We start from the raw sequence: 20551 nt of genomic DNA, 5'->3' as shown, positions 1-20551 counted from the left end.
GCCAACAAAAATATATTTTCTTGGCTCAAGATGTGCTTTTACAATCATAATTTTCAATAAGGTTAGAAGTGTATAAGAAAATTAAATTAAACATTTATAATTAAACTTAATATTTATAATTTTTTAAAAGTCACAAAAACAATCAACAGAATGATATAACTGTTAAAGCCTTAATTTGGAATTTAGAAAAGATTCTATTTTCAAATTTAGATTTACAAAATAGTTGGGCAATTTATAACAGTATTTACACAATATATAGATTAATTACAAATCTAAAGCAGTGCAGAATATTGTTTTTCCTATCATAAAAGGGTTTGCTATTTCACCATCATCCTTTATCAGAAAGGAGAATAAAGGAGTATGTGTTCTGCAATGTTAAGGCTATGTATTTCATCAAACACGTTTCTCTACCTATTTTTCTATGCAATGACAATAAATTAAAGTCTGTATAAATGTTGATTCTAACAAGAATGATATAAATTATGCTTGCTCTTATTCGTTCCACATTTTATAAAACACAGAGTATGTAGTTCTGAAGTTCCAAAGACACAATTTAAAAATTAATGGCAATGGACCTCTGCTTATGGACAGAATACAGTTAGGACCAGACTAGTCTTATTATCATAAAAAGACATCTAACTGGACAAAATTTTAGGAGACAACTGTTTTTGAGAAGTTGGACAGTGGGCAGCACAGGACTGTGATCCCTGAGAGAAGAGCTGTTGAGGTGTCTCAAAAATCAACCTGCACTTCTAGCTAGAGGCACTTAAGAGGGCTACAGCACAGAAAGAAAGAAACCAAACAAAACACAGCAAGTCTTACTGAAAGGAAGAAAAAAGTTCAGAGTTCAGAGCTGCAAAGGTGGTTGAATTTGCAAGACAAACTACCAGGGAAGAGAGATCTATTCAGAGAATAAGCTCTAGAAATCTCAATAAGCAACTCCTTGAATCCTTGGCTAAATACTAAGCTATACTGTGCAGGGAAAAACTTCTAAAGGCCAAGTAGGGAACAACTACCAGAGAGCTGTGAGCTGAATGGAGATTCCAGGGCTCAAACAAGTGCTGGGAGCTAGTCAAGTTTCAACCAATCTTAGTGGAGAATTCTTACTGATCAGCCGTGGGGTTAAACTCAGCCCCCAAAATGTTATACCTCAAGAGAAGGGTGACTGCAACTCTAAAACAAGGACAACAACAGACCTACTCTAAGCTGAAAATTAAGCTGATCCATAATGAAATTAACCAAATGCCAAAAAACCCCTCTACTTAATTCAAGGGAAGACAACAAAACTTAGAAACTCAACAACATAGCATCCACAAGTGTACTATATGATAATAATAAAAAAAAAGGTAGACAAACAAGCAGGAAAATTCATCCATAACCAATTTAAAAATCAGTTAACAGAAATAGACACCGAAATTAAGGAGATACTGGAATACACATATAAAAACTTCAAAGCAGTTGTTATAAATATAATCAGATATTTGAGGAAAACATGAACATAATAAGGGAACGATTAGGGAATCTCAGTAGAAACACAAGAATTGTAAAAAGAACCAAATAAAATTCTTGAACTAAAAAAAAAGAAAGCACGTTATCTGAAAGTGTTATTTTTTGAGATGTAACTGATACACAGCATTGTACAATGCTATACACAGCACTGCAACTGACATACAGCATATACAGTTTTAGAAGTACTACATAGTGACTTGGTACATGTATATATTTGTGAAGTGATTACCACAATAAGTTTAGTGAATATGCACCACCACACACAGTACGGTAAGCTTAATGACTAGGTTTAACATTAGATTTGACATAAACATAAGAACTAAACCAATAAAACTCTTAGAAAAAAAGATAAGTTAATCTTCATGACCTTAGATCTGGCAATGGATTCTTAAATGTGACACCAAAAGCACAAGCAACAGGTTAGACCTCATCAAAATTAAAAACATTTGTACTTCAAAGACGCTATAAGAAAGTGAAAAACAGCTTCCAAAATGGGAAAAAAAATTTGTAAATCATATATCTGATATGGTGCTTATACCTAGGATACAGAAAGAATTCTTACAACTCAACAATAAAAAGACCAATAACCTAAATGGGCAAAGGATGTGAGTAAACATTTCTCTAATGATACACGAATGGCTAATAAGTACATGAAAAGATGCTCAAGATAATCAGCTGTCAAAGAAATGCAAACCGAAACCACAACAAGATACTGCCTACTAGGACAGCTATAATCAAACAGATAGTGACAAGCGTCGACAAAGACGCTAAGAAACGGAAACATGTGTCTACACAAAAACTTGTGAGTGAATGTTCACAGCAGCGTGATTCACAGTAACTGAAGAGTGGAACCATCTAAATGCCCATCAATTGATGAATGAGTAAGTTAACATGTGATATGCTCATACGATGGAATAGTATTTGACCATAAAAAGGAATGAAGTGCTGATATATGAGACAACATGGATGAACTGTGGAAACATTAATCCAAGTGAAGAAAGCCACCAAAAGACTACTCATGGTATGATTCCATTTGTATGAAACATTTAGAACAGGCAAATGTATGGAGACAGAATATCCATCAGTGGTTGCCTAGGGGTCGGGGCGGGAGGTACGAGTGCAAAGTCTCTGGGTGAAATGGGGAATGATCGCTAACTGGTACAGGGGCTTCTTTTTACAATAATAAAAAGGTTCTAAAACGGTGGTGATGGTTGCACAATTCTGAATACACTAAAAAAGAAAAAAAAATCACTGAATTGTACACTTTAAATGGATGAACTATATGGTATGTGAGTTATTTACCATCTCAGTAAAGCTGTTAAATATTTAAAGACCATAAACTACCAAAAAAAGAACTTTCTAATAATGCAGTTAACAGGTAGCCCATAGTGGGGAGTGACAAAATATATGTGACACTTTGCTGTATATTTCAGCAAAGTATATTTTTTAACTAAAAAACTATTTTATTACAGTTATTTTCTAAACAAAACTATGAATACCTTAGATATTATAAGAAAACACTTATTTCTAGATTTATAAATCATATACCTTAGGGCATGACCTGCTACCAATGGTACACTTTCCTCCAGCACAAAAGGAATGATGTCCTTTTACTTGGACATAAAAATAATAGAGAGTTTGAATCTTTCTGCCTTATTTTCTCTCTCCCCTTTTACTGTGATAAGCTAGAGAGAAACTGCTGTAAAGGACAGGGAGTTTAGCTCAGTGCTCTGTGGAGACCTAGAGGGGTAGAATGGGTGGGTGGGGGTGGGAGAGAAAAGAGAGGAAGGGGAGATATGTATACGTACAGCTGATTCATGATGTCATACAGCAAAAATCAACACAACATTGTAAAGCAATTACATTCCAACAAAAAAAAAAATTTAAAGCTAATAGAAAAACAAAAACAAAACAAAACCAAACCCCACTTAACATGAGATCACCCTCTTCACAAATTTTTAGGTGCACAACGGGACAGTTAACCATGGGCACAATATTTTACAACAAATCTCTACAACTTAATCATCTTGCAAAACTGAAACTACATACTTGCAGGAATTGCTGTTCTGAACTACAGTACAGTTCAAATAATTTAGACAGTACCAAAGAGCTGTGATAAGGAAAGAAGACCAAACAAACTTACGTCGGGTTCCAGAGTCACACACCGCTGAAATGCCCTCGCTGAACCTCCGTAGTCTTCCAAGGCCAGATAGGCACAGCCCAGAGAAAACCACACTCCGAGCTGCAAGACCAAAAGACGAAGTCATTCAAACACATAGAGACATTTATAGGATTAATCTGAAAACCCCGTATTTAATCTGAAAACCCCGTAGGATGCTATCAACAAACACACTACACTAGTAGTCTACAGAGCTATATCATAAATACTGCCTTACATTGTATCTTAAACTAGAAACCTTAGCTACGGAGATGATACTTTTCCATATAATTTTCAAAACTAATTCAAAAATGAAAGCATGTGCAACACTGCACATCTTTAATTGAGAAACACCCATTTGTTTTAACCGACTCCATGAACACAATGGAGAGCTCTGTTGATAAGCCCCAATATGATAAATTAACTTTACATTTTTACTGAGCATCAATGTAACTATGTAAAAAGTATACAAAGCATCAGCAGATTCACAAGTGATGATCGTATTACAAACTTGAGAGGAAAAAGTTTTGCTTCCATCTTCAAGTTGGACCACAAGTATACTTTTGCTGTTTAACCAAGAGCCAAACTGCCTTGGCATGTACCTGCCTAGGAATGCCTGAAAAAATTTAGAAAAAGTAGGCTCAGAATCTGGATTACCAAAGAGTCATTCACAGTGGAAAGCCTGACTTAAGTCAGTAAGATTTGTAAATTTAGAGATGTGGAAAACAGGTAACTATGAGGGATGGGATGGGGAGGGAGGTAAGAGGGGGGTTCAGGCTGGGGGACACATGTACATCTATGGGTGATTCATGTCAATGTATGGCAAAAACCCACTACAATATTGTAATTAATCTCCAATTAAAAAAATATATTAATTAAAAAAAAAAGAAAACAGGTAAGTAGGAAGTGGCTATTGAGAATTACAAAAGAATTCTTTACATCACAGGGTTTCCTTAAAATTCAATAGCCTCTATCAAAAGGAAGATAAAACTGATAAAAATTCAATGAAATTAGTCAGAAATGCAGCTATTACAACTCTGCTTTCCTCTCAGATACAGTCAGTCAGGCCAACGGTAGAAGGAATTTGCTCTCTTACTTGCTCTGACTGCTAGTATGAGGGCAGCGAGCCAGCAGACAGACGTGGTTGAACACTGCCGGGTGGGAAAGGAAACGAGCTGCTCTGTTACCCGTCCACGGCCTTCCACAGAGGTGGACAGGAGGCTGCCCGCACCCTCCCCCATTCATACAAAACTTGTTCCATACGGCTAGTTGAGGCCTCAAAGTTCTTTAAGCAGATAAAGATTTTCAGTCGATAATTAGAGATAAGGCTTAGAAAGCAAATATCCCTGGGCAATTTAACACTTTGTCCTGAATTCACAAGAGGCTATAAATAACTGCTATCAGCAGCCTTTAAGAGAACAAATTTTGTTAGAAGCATAGGTAATGGCTGAAAACAGGGTTGGTGTGTGTCTGGGGGTCAGTGGGAGATGCAGAGGTTGAAATTAAGTTAGAAGTTCCCTTTTCTGAATCAAGGGACTCCAGCAACTTAAAAAGTAGCTCATTACACTTTTCTTTTGTCTGGTTATTTAAAGAATCAAATGAAAAGAGTTCCAATGCACTAAACCACATTCACTGAAAGTGACTCACTCTGAGAGGGCCTAAAGTCTGATGCTAATGTATAAAACAAGCTTCCTTCTAGTCTACTCAAAAGTTTCAAAATCTGTGTATTATAATTCATCATTTATAAGGTGCACTTTTTTTCCATTTAACATCTCTGAATGCTAATAACCAATAGTTGATCAGACTTTTATTGTGCGTGTGTGTGTTCTCAGTCACTCAGTTGTGTCCAACTCTTTGTGGCCCCATGGACTGTAGCCTGTCAGGGTCCTCTGTTCATGGGATTTTCCAGGCAAGAATACTGGAGTGGGTTGCCATTTCCTCCTGCAGGGAGTCTTCCCTACCCTGGGATCAAACCCCCTTCTCTTGCATCTCCTGTAATGGCAGGTAGATTTTTTTACCACTGCGCCACCTAGGAAGTCAGCATTTAATTTTCTATACAAGGTGGCACTTAAAATACATTGCCTCTTACAAGTGACAGCATGTTATACCCTCAAAGAATCATGGCAGCAAGTTTACTTGAATGAGGAATACCTCATCCTGTGATCAAATCAAGAAAAATGAGAAGTGCCCACAAAGTTCTCAAAATGCATATGCCCTGCTCGCTTCCTGTATCAGCAAAGAACAAACTGACAACAGAACTATTTCATATGTGTCATAAAAAACAGTGAGTATAAACTCAAATGAAAATAAAAACTGAAAATTTATTTTTCAATCTACCTCAAAAGACAAAGATTATATAAATGTCTGAAATTAGCAACTATCTTACAGCTCCAACATAAGCTGGTGATGAGATTACTATCTAAGTTTTTAAAACAAGTCAATCCTTTTTAACTAATGTCTTAATACCAAAATAAGTTTAGTGAAAATCAAGCCGATAACAATTTAATATGTAGTATTGTGATTCCCTTTTCTTTTTACTCTTGATCATTTGTGTAATTGCTTCAATAATTTGCATCTAAAAAAATTCTAGGATCATTGACTGCTAGTAGGTTTTCATCTCCTAATGACAAATAATCAAGATGGGAGATGACTTCTGTATACACCCTATTTTTTGAATCATGCAATGGCTTAAAAAAAAACTCTAGGATCTTTTCATTGCTTCTAGATGACCCACTAAACCATCAAAAATCCATTTATACCTTGCATCTCAATCGGCGTCCTTGGATTTTGAGGTGTGAAGAGTTGACTCATTGGAAAAGACTCTGATGCTGGGAGGGATTGGGGGCAGGAGGAGAAGGAGACGACAGAGGATGAGATGGCTGGATGGCATCACTGACTCGATGGACATGAGTCTCAGTGAACTCCGGGAGTTGGTGATGGACAGGAAGGCCTGGTGTGCTGCAATGCATGGGGTCGCAAAGAGTCAGACACGACTGAGCGACTGATCTGATCTATTCTGATCTGATCTGAAGGAGTATATTTGGTGCCTCTTTTACTTTTTTTTTTTTTAACTCTTACTTAACCTATATTACCCTGACTGACATCTTGATTTAGGATGGTCATGCTCTTAAGAGAATATCATAAAAGAAAAAAATTCAAAAGAAGCTTAAAAAAATTAAAACTTACATGAATCCCCAAGTTAACATTGTATATGGTTGCATACAAAAGGTCTCCATCTCCTAGTCTAATGCTATCAGATAGAAATATAATGCTAGCCTCATTATATTTTCTAGCAGTCGCATTTTAAAAGTAAAAAGAAATGAGTGAAATCAATTTTAACAACATTTTACTTAGATCTACATATCTAAAATATTATCATTTACACATGTTATTTGTATACAAGATCAGTGAGATATTTTATATTCACTTCATTCATATGAAGTCTTTGAAACCTGGTGTGTGTCCTACACTAACAGCAGATTTCAGTTTGGACCAGCCACACTTCAAATGCTCAACTGCCACATGAGGCTGGTGGCTACCATACTGAGCGGCACAACTCTACACTATTTCTCTACAACAGTGACACAGACCCTAACATACCTGCATCCTTTCCTTTGGTCTCCATTAAAAAAAAACTGGCTCCTCTGGCTAAGACCCACTCCCGGGCTCCTCTCTTGGGCTCCTCACACACCACAGTCACTCCTGTTCCTCTCCACACAATAGCAACCAGAATAATGAGCATTTAATGAGCACCTAGAGCCAGCTTAAGACTAAATATTAAAAAAACTAAGATCATGGCATCCAGCCCCGTTACTGATGGCAAATAGAAGAGGAAAAGATGGAAGTAGTGACAGATTTCCTCTTCTTGGGCTCCAAAATCACTAGACCGTGACTGAAGCCATGAAATCATAAGACGATTGCTTCTTGGCAGGAAAGTGATGACAAGCCTAGACAGTGTGTTGAAAAGCAGAGACATTACTCTGCTGACAAAGGTCTGTATAGTCAAGGCCATGGTCTTCCCAGTGGTCACGTACAGTTGTGAGAGATGGACCATAAAGAAGGCAGAACACCAAAGAATTGATGCCTTTGAACTGTGGTGCTGGAGAAGACCCCTGGACAGCAAGAAGATCCAACCAGTCAATCTGAAGAGAGATCAACCCTGAATATTCACTGGAAGGACTAATGTTGAAGCTCCAGTATTTTGATCATCTGATGCGAACAGACTCATTGGAAACGTCCTTGATGGTGGGAAATATCAAGGGCAGAAAGAGAAGAAGGCGTCAGAGGAGGAGATGGTTGGATGGCATCACCGACTCAATGGACTTGAGTCTGAGCAAACTCCAGGAGATGGTAAGTGATGGGGAGGCCTGGCATGCTGTAGTCCATGGGGTCACAAAGAGCTGGATGTGACTAGGCGACTGAACAACAGTGAACACCTACTATGTAGCCGAGCACTGATACTATGCGCTTTCCACACATCACCCTGTCTATTCCTCACAAATGGCCTTGCAAGGCAGCAGACAGCACCCTCATTGGAGAGATGAACACAGACCAGAGTCAGTCAGCGATGAAGGAGAGATCTGAGTGTGATTCAGTGGAATCAGTGTGATTCCAGAGGCCGTCATCTCCGCATGACCATGCTGCCTCCCTCTACACCATTCTGCCCACACACAGCCATGGTTGACAGCAGGGCCATTCTTGTCAGCAGCAGAGGGGGTGGGGAAAGGAAACAGTCCACTTAACACATGCTGGGAAGACCCAGGAGATCAAGTTTTTAAGAACTGGAGCATTATCTACCTCTCCCTCAGAAAGTTCTCCTGATAGGCAAACGGATAAAGACGAAGCGGAAGAATGGATGTTTACCTGGAGCAAAGAACTAAAAGGCAAACCTCTCACCAAGGGGCTGGGCAAGAATGGAGAAAGATAATAACCATTGCGGAGGCTCTGGTGGAGACTGCTGTGATGCTTATTTCCAGGGTGGACTGTGAAGGCAGGGAGTGGCCTTTTAGAAGTTGACAGTCCAGTTTTCTACTCGGAAGAAGCCAATACAGAGACACAAAAGCAGACTATTTTGAATATGACATACATACTTGAAGAATGGTTTTAAATTATTTTTTAAATAATTAACCAAAAGCAGGAATGGTTGAAAACATGATCTCTCTTTGAACTTCCCTCAAAAGCCCCGTAGAGAAACAGGAATAGAAAGATAGATTGACTAGGGTTCAACAGGTTCTAAAGAACCTTGGCCATGTCACTTAACTTCTGAGTCTCACTTCCCCAGTTGTTAAATGGGTGGGTGGGGGGGGGAGATTAAACAAAAATTCCAAGGCTCCTTCAGATCCCCCGATTCTGAAAACTCAGAGGCCACAGGGTTCAAAGGTACATTACTGCCATCTAGCGTCAAAACAAATACACTGATGATGCAAATAGAATCAGCAGGTTTGAAGAACTAAGAAAGGAACTGAGGCTTAAAAATCAATTAAAAAGAGGCCACGAGAAAAATGAGGTCTGGAAAGGAAGTGATTTGCCTGAAGTCACACAATGGTTCCTGGTTCCTGGTGTGCAATACCTGTGGTGAAGACAGTGACTGTATGCTAAGACGCTTCAGTCGAGTCTGACTCTTTATGCGGACCATAGCTCGCCAGGTTCTTCTGTCCATGGGATTCTCCAAGGCAAGAATACTGGAGTGGGTTGCCATGCCCTCCTCCAGGGGATCTTCCCGATCCAGGGATCAAACCCCTGCTTCTCTAATGTCTCCTGCATTGGCAGATGAGTTCTTTACCACCAATGCCACCTGGAAAGCCCAGCAACACTTATTAAACATCAATAACTAAAACAGAAATGGACAGCTTGTTCCCCTGAGAACTAACAGAGACCAAGCACCACTGGACAACAGGCATGGATTACTCTTAGAATTATGAAGTTAATTTTTACAAGGTTATCTAAAGCACATATACAATAGATGCCATACGCTTATGTGATATTACAAATTACTTTCTTAACTTATGAACCTACTACTCAAATTTCCTTCCTCCTCAAGGTTTCTGCAGAACAAATGAATAATCAGTAGCTTCACCTATTTTACTAACTTTCCTTATGCGTTGACTGGATTTTTCTGATATTCTGTATAATAAAGTGCAACATGTTATAACTGAATCCTGATGCCAAACAACACTCTCCATTCTCTCTGTTCTGCATCGCTGACTCATTCCCATGACCCCAAATTCAGATAAGTGGTTGAATGTGGCTTCATTAAACAGGAAATGACCCAAGCCAAACTCAAGAGAGATATCAATGTTGTCTGGTAGTAGCTTTTCCTAAAATAATGTTTGGTGCTCGTATTTTTAAAAACTGTGCACCACCAACCAATTCTTTCATAACCAAATTTCTCATTTACTATTAAATACTAAGCTTTCCTCCCTGCTGCTGCTGCTGCTGCTGCTGCTAAGTCGCTTCAGTCATGTCCAACTCTGTGCAACCCCGTAGACGGCAGCCCACCAGGCTCCCCAGTCCCTGGGATTCTCCAGGCAAGAACACTGGAGTGGGTTGCCATTTCCTTCTCCAATGCATGAAAGTGAAAAGTGAAAGTGAAGTCGCTCAGTGGTGTCCGACTCCTAGCGACCCCATGGACTGCAGCCCACCAGGCTCCTCCGTCCATGGGATTTTCCAGGCAAAAGTGCTGGAGTGGGGTGCCATTGCCTTCTCCCTCTCCTCCCTAAGGAAACACAAATCTTAAACCGCCAGCTTTGTCAGTTTCTCTCTCTCTCAAAGGTTTCCCCTATGTCAGTGTCTTCTTTTAAACTACAGAAGCAGCACTTTTTTCATCACTAGAAAGGGTACTGAACTTCCCTGGTGGCTCAGACGGTAAAGCAGGAGATCCGGGCTCAATCCCTGGGTCGGGAAGATCTCCGGGAAAAGGCAATGGCACCCCACTCCACTATTCTTGCCTGGAGAATCCCATGGACAGAGAAGCCTGGTAGGCTACAGTCCATGGGGTCGCAAAGAGTCAGACATGACTGAGCGACTTCACTTTCAGAAAGGGTATTAATTCTTAGTGTCTCCCTCTTACTCCCATCCTAGACTGGGTTACCACTGAGTCTTCTATTTGCCTACTCTTTCCAGTTCACAGTGTGAGTACATGGGTGTTTACGTATCACCTGCATGAGACTCTCCTGTGAGACACAGTTCTCTATTTTTAGGCTACAGAAAATGGGGTTACGATGATTTTCTACCACACTACTAGCACGCTGCAATGGTCAGGATACACAACGTCACTGAGAACTTAGTATGGACCAGGAAATATGCCAGACACGTTATATATATTGGCTCTAATTTTCCAACGAGATCAAACTAACATAGGAATTACACCCCCACTTTACAAACCAGAAAACTGAAGCTCAGAAAGATGAAGTGGTTCACCTAGAGATAAGTAGGATTCGGAGTCAGGTCTACGGCAATGGAACCCCTCCCTCTACCCCTCGGTTCCAGCTATGGCCCAGATGTTATCTCAGTGCTCATATTTCTTGGCAGTTAGGCAAGTTAGACCTTAAGAGTTTCATTTCTTTTTTTAAGAGTTTCATTTTTTATTGCTTACCAATATGAGAAAGGAAGGACAAAAAGGAAATAATTTCTTTTTTTTTTCCTCTACATATTATTTGCATACGTTCATTATGTCTTCTCCACTGGAATGTAAGCTCCAGTCTCCTTGGACCTCCCCACCACAATAACACAAGTACACGACGGAAACTCTGTAACTCCACTGCAAATACATTTTCTTCTTTCAAAAACTGACATGAAAGAAAGTTAACCCCCAGAAATCATGGAAGAACACAAGCTCTCAGGATAATTAACAATTCTATCAGTGCATCATCAAGGTCTGGTCTTACACACAGCACGGGCTGGGAAGGGCTGCCGTGGTCCCTTGAAAACTCCCTGGTCTCACAGAGAGAGACTCACCAGCTCTCATGTGCTGGACTGTCCCATACACCAAAGTTACAACTTCACTGTGCTCTTGATGAAAGCCCCGATAGTTATGAATTAAAGGAAGAAAAACATTCAAGCTGCACAGTCTTGTATTCAAACCTTTCCATAACTTCTAACTTGACCTCAGCCAAATCCACCATTCCTCCCTAACATAAGACAACATCCTTTAGAGACAAAACAGCAAAGAAGTTAAGAGTAAGTGCTGCAACACCAGAAAGCCCAGGTTCAAATCCCAGCTCTACTCCTCACATAAACTGTGGGTTTTGGTGTAAACTAATTAGGCCTCTATTTCCTAACTTGTTAAATGAGGGTAAAAACAGTTAAGTAGCTCAGGGACTGGGCTGAGGACTAACAATATAGGCAAAATGCTTACAACAGTTCCTGGCACCCAGTAAATACTCAATGTTAGCTGCTAGTATTACTATTATAACTGAATCTAAACATAAATAGTCAAAACCTACAGTTACCAAGAAACCTTTGCTACATGCTTGGTTTTTGCATCTGCTAGTCTCCTTTCCTGAAACAAATTTTCCTAATGTTTGCCTCCTGTCTAAATCCCAACTGTTTCTCCTAGTTCATACCTTACAATGATTTAGAAAGAGTTCATTTCCACTTACATTCTAGCTTACACTATAGAAGATACTTAATAAGTAGAAATTGCTATTATAATGTTAATGCTCTCATCTTCTTTCTCATCTCACTTGAAACATTATTGTTTCCAGAGCTAACACCTTCATCTCTTCTCATTCCACTCTTCTCTAGAATGACACTTCCTGGTTGTCACCCCCTCTTTCTTGTAACATTCAATCTCTCCTTCATTCACTGGATTCAACTCCATAAGTGAAAAGTGTTAGTTGCTCAGTCGTGTCCCACTCTTTGTGACCCAATGACTGTAGCCCACCAGGCTCCTCTGTCCATGAAATTCTCCAGGCAAGAACACAGGAGTGGGAAGCCACTTCCTTCTCCAGGGCATCTTCCTGACCCAGGGACTGAACCCAGGTCTGCTGCATTGCAGGGAGATTCTTTACTGTGTGAGCCACCAGGGAAGCCCTTCAACCCCATCAAAGTCTTCAGTATCCTGAAAAGTTTTACTGGATTCTGCTGCCCCTTGGTACAACACTCTACATTTTGACTCTCAGTTCCTTGACATGCTCCTAAAAGAACAGTCTATAGACGTTATGTCAGTTTCCTCATCCTCACTCTTTAACCTCCTGAAGCTGGTATTGAAGGTCAATAGTTAGCTCCAAATCCAATGAACTCTTCTTAGCCCTCTTCAGACTTTATCACTCCAGTTACATTTCTCACTGACATTTGTTTTTCCTTTAGTTTCCATGAATTCCTTCTTTGAGGTTCCTTCTCTCCCTCTGATCAAGACTCTGGTGTACTTTGCTTGAATCATATTTCACTGATGCTATTTCCTCTCCCTTCCCCCAACCCCTGGAGATGTCCAAAGTTCAAGATTTTGCCTGAGGTTCTCTTCCAACACAGTTTCTATAAACAATTCATTCACTTGCATGGATCTGCCTCACTGGCACAGAAAACCCAACTGCAAGTCAGCTCGACCTCACTCCTAGGCTTCAGGCTTTTATGCCCAGTGGACTGTGGGCCTACTCTATTCAAGACACAGCAACATCTCTTCATGTTCGACACTCAAAATCACATCATTATCCCCTACCAAAGATATTTTCCCTTTCTCTTATATCCTTTGTGTCTATCAACAGGAACATTTCCTTCTTAATCAAACAATTGACAAAACTGGCATGTTCTCAGATTCCAAAGTCTCCTTCAGTCCTACCAACCCAAGGAATAAATCCCAGAAAATTTTCCTTTATAAACAGCTTCAAACTGTTCTGTCTTTCCGTGTGTGTGTGTGTGTGTGCCCAGTCAGATCCAACTCTTTGTGACCCCATGGACAGTAAACTCCTCTGTCCATGGAAATTTCCAGGCGAGAATACTGGAGTGAGTTGCCATTTTCCACTCCAGGGGATCTTCCTGACCCAGGGGTTGAATCCATGTCTCTTGAGTCTCCTGCATTGGCAGGTGGATTCTTTACCACTGTACTACCTGGGAAGCCCTATCTTTCCACCCTTATTGCTAAAGCCACTGATTGCTTATCCACGACATTCATCCTTTATTTAAACTTCCTCGAGTATCACTTTTGTCATATCACTCTTTCATTCAAAACCACAACAGACCTCGACATCTATATGGTTAGCTAATTCTGAAGAAGGATCCTTAAGGTCCTCCACAAACTACTTCTGTCCATATCATCTCCCAGAGGAAACTCTGCTCTCTGCTGATAGACTGACACAGTCTAATTCATTCCCACATCCACGTCTGGTTCACAGCAGGATCTCAATAATGCTAGTCAGGGGACCACATTCAAACCGCAACATTTCTGAAAGTGAAACAAGGCACTAAAAAATCATTAAAATTATACGATCTCAAAAAGACCTTATTTACTGACCAACAAAGTATTGATCGTCAAATTGGTTTTACTGTATCAGAGAATACATTCTCAAAACTGAAATTATCTAATTAAAATAAATTTAATTTAAAAAAAACTGAAATTATATCTTGAAAAATGTATTAAAGTAAAAAATTTAAAATGTTGATTATCTGAACATTTAAAAATAACAAAAGGATTCTTCCCTGTTGGTCCAATGGCTTGGACTCTGCATTCCCCATGCAGGGGGCCTGGGTTCAATCCCTGATGAGGGAATGAGATCCCATATGCTGCAGGTAAGAATTCGCATGCTACACCTGAAGATCCTGCACGCTGCAAGGAAGATCTAAGATCCCATGTGCCACAATTAAGACCCAGCACAGCTAGCTAAATAAATTTAAAAAGTGCAGTAACTAAAAACTGGTCACAATTTGTTAAGTGTCTGACTAAAGTTGAGAAGGTGACAGACACCTCCCTGTGCAGACATCATGGATATGTTCAAATAATGTGTGTGTGTGTGTGTGTGTAAATGACAACAGTTTTTATTTCCATTGGTAGAAGCTTGTCTGACCATATTATACCCACCACTACAACCTTCTCCCAGTATATTTCTGCTCCATTGGTTTTCTTAATTCAGAAAGAGCATTACTTTTACCATCCTGCCATGATCCACCAAAATTTGTATCCTTATTATTACCCTGTAAGTACCTTTATCTTCGATATTTAACATTTTAACTGAGTTTATAATAGCATTCAGAATAATGTCAGATGTTTCACCTTTGATGTGGCACATTACCAAAAATTTTATGTTGAATCCACTAATCAGGTGAAAAAGATGACTAGTGAGAACCAAATTAATGAATTTTCTATTTGAAGCATCTGATGTCACTGATATAAAACTGGCAAAGTCAACTGTTAATGAACTACTGCTAAAAGAGCTAGCACATTAACAGCTATGATCTTATTTTTCATACACACACAAGAATATCTGGTATCAACTAATTTTCTAAACTAATGTTGCTCATTTTCATTTGCACTAGAAAAAAAAGTCTAGTCTCACAGAATAACATGAAAATGCACCTCCTACAGCTGTGTATTAAGTTGTCATCTTTGGACATGCTCCCTATTAAAACAACGACAACAAAAACTATCCCCCCGCCCCTCACTGCCTGCACCACGGCGCTTGCCAGATCTCAGTTCTCTGACCAAGGCCTGAGGCCCAGCGGTGGAACTGTGGAGTCCTGGAATTCCTGAAAAAACTAACTTTTGACATAAATGCTAATGTTTCCTCCGAAGACGTGAGTTTTTGGTTTTCATGTGATTAGTGAAATGATTACGGCCCCTGAGGTGGAATGTAATTATATCAACTACATTTTGTGCAAGTTACACATTTCCTCTCTTGACAAGTAAAAATTAAGTTCTTAATTATTCTCTAAAAACACATGTTTAAAATTTGTTTGCTTTTTGGAAATGATTGCTGCCAAAAGAGTTTATTATAAACTATATAAAAAGTTACCAAGCTATGTAATATGGAAATAGTGGTACATTTAGACCATACAGTAAGTGACCAAACCCTTGTGTCTAGAGAATTCAGACTATCCTTCATGCGCTTTTATTTCTGACAGGACTGCTCTGCCTCCACTCCCTATACGTCTATCCAGTCTACAATTCCCCACATTTCCCACTAATCCTGCCAACTGGTAGCCAGGCAACCTCATGCAGCTCACAGGCTGCAAGCTGGCACAAACGTCTGATGTACAGCAAGGGGCTTACAGAGACACCGCCTCCAACATTTCTCCTATCTCCACCCAAGACCCAAGCAGTCGGCTAGCCTCAGCCTCTCATAGCAGGCATAGTCCGTGTTATCAGCAAGCCTCCTGCACACCGTCCTTGAAAGGGTGACAGTAGTTAAGCTGCATCTGGAAAGGGCTGGGGGGAAAAGAGACAGGCACCTACCGGCCATCTTTCAGATTTTCGCACATCGTAAAGAGGGAGCTCCAGCTACCGCATATCTTAAACGCCATACTAGAGGCGGCTATGGCAGCAGATGGAAGCACAAAGTGGATGTCTATGAAAAGCCATTCCAGTTTCCTTTAATGGAACTGTTAAGAACAGCACTTCATCGATTCTTTTTCTGTACATTTTTATGGGGAGGGGCAGCACTGCGCAACATGTGGGATCTTGGTTCCCCTATCAGGGCAGAACCCACTCTCCCCTGTAGTGGAAATGCAGAGTCTTAACCACAAGACCACAAGGGAAGCCCCGCCTCCAAGTACTTCATTTAAACATTTAAAAAATTTAGGTCAAACTGGATGGGCTATCAGGAAAACAGGAAGAGTGGGATAGCCATGGACGCTGGGTAAACTCTCAAATCCTCACCTTTCTTCACACTTATCTCTTATTGTCAAGCCAGTTCCCTCCTGGCACGTCTACTGACTTTGCATCAATCGGTGAACATCCAAGCTAACTTCTGTCCCATCACAGAGACCCCTCACCTCCTCTCTATGGCCACAGTCCTTCTGTCTACACAAGTGTCTTTGTGTGCATATATGTGTGTGTGTATGTATGTAATATCATATAACCTTACAAAGATAACTAGTTAATTGAGGAAGAAAGTTTAAAAATTTTAAAAGGGGAGTGGGGAAAACTGACAAGATGAAAGGAATAAAGTATGAGTGTTGAGGGAGGGAGGGTTGGAGAAGTGACAGGAAGTGACATTCTCCTTTTTCAGGGCTACACAGACTAGCTTGATATCTGAGCAATTTATGTTTACTTTTTGCTTCAAAGTAAGGAGCAATGAGAATAGTAACTACCTAAGAGGAGACCTAAGGATGTATGCTTTAATTCTGGTCCTGAGTCTATAAAATCCTGCTTGGGAGGTTTTGTGACCACTGGACCACTTCCTCCCACTTTCTTCAGCTTCTAACAGCCCACAATTCCCAGAAGTCTAAGGTTGGATTTTAGAGGTTTCAGAAGTTATTTGGGAAAATGAAATAGACAGGCGTTAAGTGAATGACAGTGAGCAATCTTAAAAGCGCAAGTGCAAATGGAACACACATCTGCCGGTTCTCAAACAAATGCACCACAGACAAATTCATTGAGTTTCGCAGACCATCGCTGATATAAAACCAAACACTCCTATTTTTATACCAATTTGATTTCAGGAAGCCATTAAAATACACAAAAGCCATTCAATTATCACTCTCATTTTGCCTGAGTTTTGTTATTAAACCTATTTCCTGGATATGTCTGAAAAGGTGGGAAAGAATTTTTTAATTCTATTTTTCTATTTTCCCTCATTCTGGGACTTTGAGGAGACAACAGCACGTAAGAGCTCTCCTTCTGCAAAGACAGTTCAAACTCTCGTCACAAGTAGTGTCTGCAGCCCTTCAGCTTGCATCCTGTACTAGTTACGTACAACTGCAGCTTCAAACGCCTGCATGTCTGGCACGGCCTACAGACTGCCTGAATTGGATCCACATGACAAACTGCAAGATACCTTCACATCATATCTATTTGTACTGTGATGCTGCTTGCTAAGTAATTAACTTAAAATTATACAATGAGACCATCAAGCCCTGTCAAGTCCTCCTCTGCAAATTCCCTTACTTCATCCCTTCTTTCTGACTGCCCCTCCCAAACTGATAACTGTCCTTCTAGACCATCACTACAGTCTCCTGAGCCTGCCCTAATCCAGGATCTCCTGTGGCCAGTGTGGCCAAAACAATATTCCAAAATCACCTCCACACACCCAAATTCCTTCATTCGAAAGTAAGCCAAACACAAATCAAACCTTCAGTGGCTCCCTATTTGCCACATAAAATCCAAAGAGTTTAGCCTCACATTCAAGACCTTCTGTAATTTGGCTCCAGTCTAGCTTTCCTACTGGAACTGTCCTATTTCCTTTCACTCAAAAAAACTAGCCTATTCACAAATATTCTGTTCCCCCAACACACACACACAGACACACACCCACACACACAGAGGTACGCACGCACATCTTCTCTGTTTCTGGGGCTGGGCTCATATTGTTCATCACCTGGAAGACCCTTATCACTGCCCTTTCCTTTGGCCTATTCAAATGTTATGTGTCCTTCAAAGTCAAAGTCACCAACCTCCATTGTCTACCAAAGGCAGAAATGGTCTCCTTAGACTCTATAAAACTTGCACCTCACAAATGACTCTGGGCCTTTCTATGATTCCTCGTATTGTTGGCTAGCTTTGTCCTTGTCCATTTCACTAGACTGTAGCCGTCTTGGTACAAATCAGACCACTTGGTGATCTGCTGCTACTGCCTCCTCCTCTGGTTCAGCGCCATGTGTACAGTGGACAGTGAATGTATACTTGATTGAATAACTGGTCGGAGACATTATTTACTCACTCATTCAATAATTATTTAGTAAAGACCCAGTATGTGCTAGGCAGTATTAGAAGCACTAGGAACATATAAATGAAACAAACATAAAAATTTCTGCCTTCATGGATTTTATATTGCAATGGAGGAAGAATAGAATTTTTTAAAAAGTAAGCTATATATAATATTAGAAGGTGCTAAGTGCCGTGGGGAAAAATAAAGCAGGGAAGGAGAAGGAACGTAAGGAAGGGTGGAAGGCGGCAGTGAGATTTTAAGTAGAATAAACATGGAAGGCCTCTGTGGGAAAGGGACACTGGACCCCAGCTATGAATGAGGTAATGGAGCAAGGTATGCAGATGTCTATCTGGAAGGAGAACATTCCAGGCAGAGGAACAAGTACTAAACCGCAGAGGCAGAAATGTGCCTGGAATGTTCAGGGAAGAACAAAGAGGCCAATGTTGGGTGAGTGAAGTGGGAATGGGAGGAGGACGGTAAAGATGCAACAGGAGCTCAGCTTGGAAAAGCCTCGAGAGCCAGTCAGGGACTTTGGCTGTTACCACAGGCGATGGAGCACAGGAATGACATGTCGAACTCAAATTTGAAAGGATCAACTCAGATGTTCACTGAATACAGGCAGATGGTAATAAGACAAGAGGGCTTCCCTGGTGGCTCAGACAGTAAACAATCTGCCTGCAATGCGGGAGAGACAGGTTCAAGCCCTGGGCGGGGAAGAGCCCCTAGAGAAGGAAATGGCTACCCACTCCAGTATTTCTGCCTGGAAAATTCCATGGACAGAGGAGCCTGGCAAGTTATACAGTCCATGGGGTCACAAAGAGTTGGACATTACTGAGCAACTAAGACAGAGGCAAGAAGGCCAGTAAGGAAGTAGCATATTAACCAGGTGAGAGACAATGGGGATTTGACCACAATGGTGGCAGGAAGCAAGTTGTTGTCTGATCCTGGATATATTTGAGGATTTACTGATGGATCAGATGAGAGTATGAGGGAAAGAAAAATCAATGATGACTCCAAGACCAAATCAGCTCAGTTCAGTTGCTCAGTCATGTCCGACTCTTTGAGGCCCCATGAATGGCAAACGCCAGGCCTCCCTGTCCGTTACCAACTCCCGGACTTTACCCAAATTCATGTCCATTGAGTCGGTGATGCCAATCTAACCATCTGAGCCTCTGTTGTCCCCTTCTCTTCCTGCCTCCAATCTTTCCCAACATCAGGGTCTTTTCAAATGACTCAGCTCTTCGCATCAGTTGGCCAAAATATTGGAGTTTCAGCTTCAACATCAGTCCTTCCAATGAACACCCAGGACTGATCTCCTTTAGGATGGACTGGCTGGATCTCCTTGCAGTCCAAGGGACTCTCAAGAGTCTTCTCCAACACCACAGTTCAAAAGCATCAATTCTGCGCTCCGCTTTCTTTATAGTCCAACTCTCACATCTATACATGATCACTGGAAAAACCATAACCTTGACTAGATGGAATTTTGTTAACAAAATAATGTCTGTGCCTTTTAATATGCTATCTAGGTTGGTCATAACTTTCCTTCCAAGGAGTAAGCATCTTTTAATTTCATGGCTGCAGTCACCATCTGTAGTGATTTTGGAGCCCAAAAAAATAAAGTCAGCCACTGTTTCCACTGTTTCCCCATCTATTTGCCATGAAGTGATGGGACTGGATGCCATGGTCTTCATTTTCTGAATGTTGAGTTTTAAGCCAACTTTTTCACTCTTTTCTTTCATATTCATCAAGAGGCTTTTTAGTTCCTCTTCACTTTCTGACATAAGGGCGGTGTCACCTGCATATCTGAAGTTATTGATATTTCTCCTGGCAATCTTGATCCCAACTTGTGCTTCTTCCAGTCCAGCGTTTCTCATGATGTACTCTGCATAGAGGTTAAATAAGCAGGGTGACAATATACAGCCTTGACGTACTCCTTTCCTATTTGGAACCAGTCTGTTATTCCATGTCCAGTTCTAACTGTTGCTTCCTGACCTGCATACAGATTTCTCAAGAGGCAGGTCAGGTGGTCTGGTATTCCCATCTCTTTCAGAATTTTCCACAGTTGATTGTGATCCACACAGTCAAA

The 20551-nt window shown here is 40.6% G+C and overlaps 1 protein-coding gene across 1 annotated transcript in view; it reads right to left on the bottom strand.

Annotated features, from left to right (window-relative positions):
* The window catches only part of TTC27 (tetratricopeptide repeat domain 27), a 176935-nt gene that overhangs the window by 36005 nt on the left and 120379 nt on the right, over nucleotides 1-20551 (bottom strand). Inside the window, exon 14 of the mRNA XM_010829828.1 lies at nucleotides 3653-3751. Within this exon, the coding sequence (XP_010828130.1) occupies nucleotides 3653-3751 (99 nt within the window). The remainder of the gene's footprint in view (nucleotides 1-3652; nucleotides 3752-20551) is intronic.

This window comes from Bison bison, unplaced genomic scaffold, assembly GCF_000754665.1.
Source record: "Bison bison bison isolate TAMUID 2011002044 unplaced genomic scaffold, Bison_UMD1.0 scf7180017864508, whole genome shotgun sequence".
Taxonomy (NCBI): Eukaryota; Metazoa; Chordata; class Mammalia; order Artiodactyla; family Bovidae; genus Bison; species Bison bison.
The sequence above is the reverse complement of the archived record's forward strand: the minus strand, read 5'-3'. Positions and strand labels throughout refer to the sequence as shown.